Source organism: Mytilus edulis, chromosome 7 (genome assembly GCF_963676685.1).
Source record: "Mytilus edulis chromosome 7, xbMytEdul2.2, whole genome shotgun sequence".
NCBI lineage: Eukaryota > Metazoa > Mollusca > Bivalvia > Mytilida > Mytilidae > Mytilus > Mytilus edulis.
Window position 1 is genome coordinate 71,746,509 of NC_092350.1, and position 5,936 is coordinate 71,752,444.

Consider the following 5,936-nt stretch of genomic DNA (forward strand, 5'->3'; position numbering starts at 1 on the left):
TCCAATTATAAATGGTTGATTATGGGTTCAGTCTAGTAAATGTCATCATAACAGTCAGGGGAACTACTTGTTACAAGTAATTCTTATTTATTTGAAAAATTATTATCAATATACATATATAAATAAATTTGTAGGATACTTATACTAGTGTATTTGATTTACTTGTATACATTGTACATGAAAGTAAATTATTTTTTGGCCTAGTTACATGTGTATGTCCCTTAGACATTCAAAATTTTTTACTTGTACAAGTAAATAATCAGCCTATCTTCATTCTTAAATTCTTAGAACTTCTTTTCTCTAACAGAATTTTGAATTGTCTGTCCTTTGCAGATGTCTTTACTAATCATTTTTATGGGATTGTACAAAAAATTTACTCTTACAAGCGTTTTTTTTTTTTTAGATAATAATGGGGAGATTTATACATGTAATATTTATGTATATGTATTTATTTACTTCTTCAAGATATTGTGTTAATTAATCTTTATTTTACTATGTTGTGTTTAGTGAACTTTTATTTGTCTGTTTATGTTTTTATTTTTAAGCCATTGGGTTGACAGTTTAAATTTCAATTTATGAGTTTGAATGTCTCTCTGGTACATTTCAAGTGATTACACATTTTAAAGGGGGTAAAGACCATTCTTGAAGAAACTTTTCCCAAAGAACTATACATTTATCTGTTATTATATTGTCAAAACATATCTAGGATGTTTGGAATATTCATGGACTTCAATTTTCTTTGTAATTAGAAAAAAGAGGACCCTTTTTTAGTTGTTTCAAACATTATGAATATTCCCCTTTTAAATTTAACAAAGATCTTTTCTACAACTGCAAAATGACACCCTCGTCTGAGAGACAGTCTCTCATTTAAGGGATAATCTTCATTTGGAGGAGGGTCGTAATGGGGGTACCTTAATGACAAATAACAATCATAATTTGAATTCTCTGATGAATCCAGATAAGATATTTTGACCCATTTAACGCTAACAGTAACCAAAAATAACGGCTTGAGGCCTGACAGTAAAGGGCAATCCTACCCTCTTGGAGGTTTGTTCCCACCATTATGATTTCAAACAATGGCCATACACCTAATCACTATTTATTCCATTCCGGATAAGTTCTAAAATTACACAACTTTTTCATCCAGTTGAAGCTATCTGGGACCCTGTTTAAACAATGATACTTTTTAATGAGACCTGTTTAAACTGCCGTAAATACTTCAAACAAAATATTTTTTTACTTCAATTTTAATTTCGAAAAAAGTGGATCATACTATATCAAAGTTTCTTGATGATCACTTTCTAAAGTTTTTTCTTCCTCAGCTCACTACTGATGACCTCCATTTTTTGGACGGTGACCCAAACAGAAAGTTGTATAAATGATTGTTTTTCCCAGAATGGACTAAATAGCGATAAGGTGTATTGGTTGTGAAAGAAACGAAGATACATGGTTTTGTTTTTCATTCGGTTTTCACCAAGAAAACAACATGCTGCCTTTTACTTTTTGTCTGTGTATATGTTTGGGGTTTATTTAAATATTTTTTATGATGTGATGACGTCATGTAAATAAATAGGTTTTAGTGACAGTAATAATTTTCAGATTTTAGAAGTGTAAATAATGATATTTTTTGTTGATTAGTTACGGTGAACCTTAGTTCTTAGCCAAACAACGTATAATTGTGTATTTATTTTTTTCACAACCTTTAGGAAAGAGTAATTCAGACGCGTCCTCTTCTTCTTGTTCGTTTGGAAGAGGTTGTGTGTGTCCACTGGGAGTCGCCATGTTGATTTATTTGTTGTAGAGGTTGAGCTATAATAGCTTCTAATATACGGCTAGTAGCCGTAAGGATCAGCCTCAGTAGGTCTCGTTAATTGAAACCACGCGAGATGTGCGGGAGCATTTCTTTAATGTTATCGTATTCTTTTAGACGCTTATCGACTACATTTTAACCTCAACACGAAAGAGTAACATTAGTGTAATGGTATAGAATAATTTGTAAACATTCCCGATACTTAACTTGATATACATGATGTATATACATATGAAACTAAACAATAAGCAAAGAAATTGACATTTTGGGCAGAACATTCATGAAACGACTACTATCTATTTTGACGAATGAGACCAATCTGGGAACAGTATATATCTGTATATATGTTCCAGGGGCGGTCCAGCCATTTTAAAAAGGGGGGGGGGGGTTTCTAACCCAGGACAAAAGGGGGGGTCCAACTACACCTCCCCAGCATTGATCGTCCAAAAAAAGGGGGGGTTCCAACACCCGGAACCCCCCCCCCCCCCCCCTCTGGATCCGCGCCTGTGTTCCTGGACCAATAAGCATGATATTGATAAGGTAAAATGCACAATACAAAATATTGAGATTGGAATTGGCACTTGTTTCTGTCAATGTGGGGTTTACTATCCACACCCGTACGAAAAATCACAAGGTAGCTTAAACAGAAATTTTCAATGTGTTCACTTCAAACAATATTTTATTACTCCCCTTTCTTTTCTCGCAAAAAAAACATACACCAGTATGTCAGTAATTGAATTATTTTTACACTAAAATAACTTTCACGTACCTTGACACAGGAACTTGTTTCTATCTATTTGAAGACCCTCCTATCAACGTATATTTATAAATAATTTGTAAATATGCGTTGATAGGGGGTCTTCCAATGGATAAAAACAAGTGCCTGTGCTGTTGATTGTAGAATAAATGGGGGGAGGGGGTAAATCCTTCCACTATATTGAGAACCACAGGTAATCTGTGTAATCAGAGCAACGGGCTTAAAAATATTGAACAGATATATCATGTTAAGGAGGGGTATTTGCGAAAAATACCAGTCGAGAGAATGTTAAATTTCACGAGCCGTAAGGCGAGGGTAATTCATTCTCAAGACTGGTATTTTTCGCAAATACCCCTCAATAACATGATATATCTGTTTAATTACACCGAATGTTAATGTACTAAAACGCATTGATGATCGTGACGTTACAAGCGTCCAGTCGGATAGAGTATTTTTTGGCAAATACCACGGCAGAGAGGGTAAAAAAGGCATATCCTTTTAGCAAATACCCCGGCGGCGTTAAAAATGAACGATATTCATTTGATAACAGTAAATTGGTGAAAAATACACTGGCTATTAACCAATCAAAACCCCGGATTCTTACATAAGGTGTAATTAGACACTAAACTCCCTCTGCATGTGGGATTGCAGGTCTATGTTTATATCTGCGCACTACACAGTAGAATTAGTCTGTACAGCATTATATAAGCAGAACATATATACAATTCGTCTGAATCTGTCCATTTGTCCCTCCCTCCTAAACTTAACCCCTGTTGTGTTCATTAATTTATACTGTCTGTCTGTCTGTCTGTCTGTCTGTCTGTTTGTTTGTTTGTTTGTTTGTTTGTTTGTTTGTAAGGAAATTAAACATAAGGGAACGAAAAAGTGTTTCTTTTGTTCCTTTTTTTTTTTTTTAATGTGTTTTCCTTGCCATTGTCAGTTATGTATAAAAAGAGACATTTCTATAAGATTGTTTTTTTTGGAAAAATCCTTCCTTTACAATGAATTATGCATAATTTAGTTTGTATCTAATGTTATATCAAATTTCAATTGCTTGATTGTTTAAACAACAATTCCATTGATTTATTTGTTAGAAAAATGTAACCCTAATCAAACAGATTTTCTTTGTAGGTGTTACCATGGCCAGTATCAAAGTAGAAAGCGAAAGAGCAAAATGCTCTGAAAAGAGTGAAGCATTTGGCCAATAAGGTTTGAATAAGTGTTAGCCAAATTATAGTAAATAAGTATAAAAAGCAAAAAAAAAGTCATGATCTCGGTTTTAATTACATTCAATTATCATAAAGTATTATGTACCAATTCAAAATTGAAATTATTCCTCAATAGATTTAGTACATGTCAAGCAGTTTTAACTTCTTTTTGTAATTGTAGCTGAACAGCAGTTTATAAGAATAAAAACTCTTTGAGAAAAACAAAACATTACATCTTTGTTCATCAGGCAAAAGACTCAAACAAATATTTTAAGAAAGAGAAAAACATTTTCTTATAAATCATGAATACAGAATAATAAGATATGGTATGAGTGCCAATGAGACAACTCTCCTTCCAAGTCACAATTTGTAAAAGTTGACCATTATAGGTCACAGTAGGGCCTTCAACACAGAGCCTTGGCTCATATGGAAGATGGAACAGAAGCTTAAGGGCCCCAAGAATGACTGGTTTAAAACCATTCTCACAGGAAAGTGGTATAAAAGCATGAACTGAAATGTTCTATTTTTAATGTTCCCATCATATCTGAGGGGACATTAAGTTTAAGCCTTGTCTGTAAGTCTGTACATCCCTAAATTGGTTTCTGTTCTCTTAACTTCATTTTGCCAAAACAAAATGCTATAAAACTTATACCCTATGCTTATTACAACAAACACAAATCAAGGCTTCTCTTTTACCAATCTAGAGTTATAATCCTTTACACATGGATAGAAATTCTGATTTTTTTCGTTTTTTGTCTCTAATCCAGATTGCATCAAACAAATGTTATATGTCATTCATACACAGTGCATCTTTCCACAAAACTCAGATGAAGTTTAAATTTCAGTTGCCTCACTTTTATTGTTCTTAATTTATTCTTATTGTCATTTAGATTTGAAATACTTCTTAAAGTTCTTAGAATTGGATACCTTGGATAAGGGTTATGCTGTCTACTACAAGATATGCATTTTCTATTAAATTTATTATCTCTTATTTAATGGATTATTTGTGAAAAAAAATTAAAAAAAATATTTTTAGGTGTAAAGATTTTCTGCAGAAACAGCATTTCCAGCTATGTTTTTTTTTATATTGCTGTACATGCATTTGGTAAGTAGTTTGACTTGTCTTTGCATTCATTTTACAGTTCAATGTTTAGTCAGTGGCTTTACTTATATGTAGATAAAACATATTAGTTTGGTTCAATTCAAACAGGAGAAAATTCATGTACAATTTTCTTATAAACATTTTCCTGCTGTTAATTAATCCCCTGGTGATTGAAGTATGGTTTTTTACAAAAAGCTACATGAGAGACAACTGATCTCATTAACATTTACCTGCTGTTATAGAATCCTATGGTGATGGAAATATTATTTGTACTAACAGATACATAAAAAGGCTTCATCTGAAGGAGAATACATTTATTGTAGATTGGTTCAATTCCAATGGGAGACAACTCTTGTACTATTTTACTTATTAACATTTTCATCAAGATATTTAATCCAATGGTGATAGAAATATGACTTTTTACCAACCACTAACAGGTACATAAAAAGTCTTTATCTGAAGGAGAATACATTTATTGTAGATTGGTTCAATTCCAATGGGAGACAACTCTTCTACTAATTTACTTATTAACATTTTCCTTTAAGATATTTAATCCTATGGTGATGGTAATATTATTTTTACTCACATTTTACCAGTACATAAAAAGTCTTCATCTGAAGGAGAATACATTTATTGTAGATTGGTTCAATTCCAATGGGAGACAACTCTTGTACTATTTTACTTATTAACATTTTCCTTTAAGATATTCAATCCTACAGTGATGGAAATATGACTTTTTACTAACCACTAACAGTAACATAAAAAGTCTTCATCTGAAGGAGAATACAATTATTGTAGATTGGTTCAATTCCAATGGGAGACAACTCTTGTACTATTTTACTTATTAACATTTTTCTATGTGTTTATTAATGTTTGTAGGAAGGCTGATCCTGTATAAAATTGGATTTATCAGCCTGTACTTAGTTAATGTTTGTATGAAGGTTGATCCTGTATAAAATGGGATTTATCAGCCTGTACTTTGTTAATGTTTGTATGAAGGTTGATCCTGTATAAAATGGGATTTATCAGCCTCTACTTTGTTAATGGTTGTTATGAAGG

General features: G+C 32.3%; 1 protein-coding gene and 1 long non-coding RNA gene across 2 annotated transcripts in view; one reads left to right on the top strand and one right to left on the bottom strand.

The window, feature by feature from the left end:
• LOC139482135 (DNA-directed RNA polymerase II subunit RPB4-like) overlaps nt 1–1,794 on the bottom strand; it is a gene marked incomplete in the record, with an annotated part of 6,586 nt that extends 4,792 nt beyond the window's left edge. Inside the window, 1 exon segment of the mRNA XM_071265822.1 lies at nt 1,701–1,794. Coding sequence (XP_071121923.1) covers nt 1,701–1,782 — 82 coding nt within the window.
• A 144-nt stretch (nt 1,795–1,938) lies between these two features.
• On the top strand, nt 1,939–4,880 carry LOC139483618 (uncharacterized). Its single transcript, XR_011655047.1, has 3 exons — nt 1,939–1,981; nt 3,699–3,776; nt 4,812–4,880. It is a non-coding gene; the product is annotated as an uncharacterized lncRNA (long non-coding RNA).
• The last annotated feature ends 1,056 nt before the right edge of the window (nt 4,881–5,936 follow it).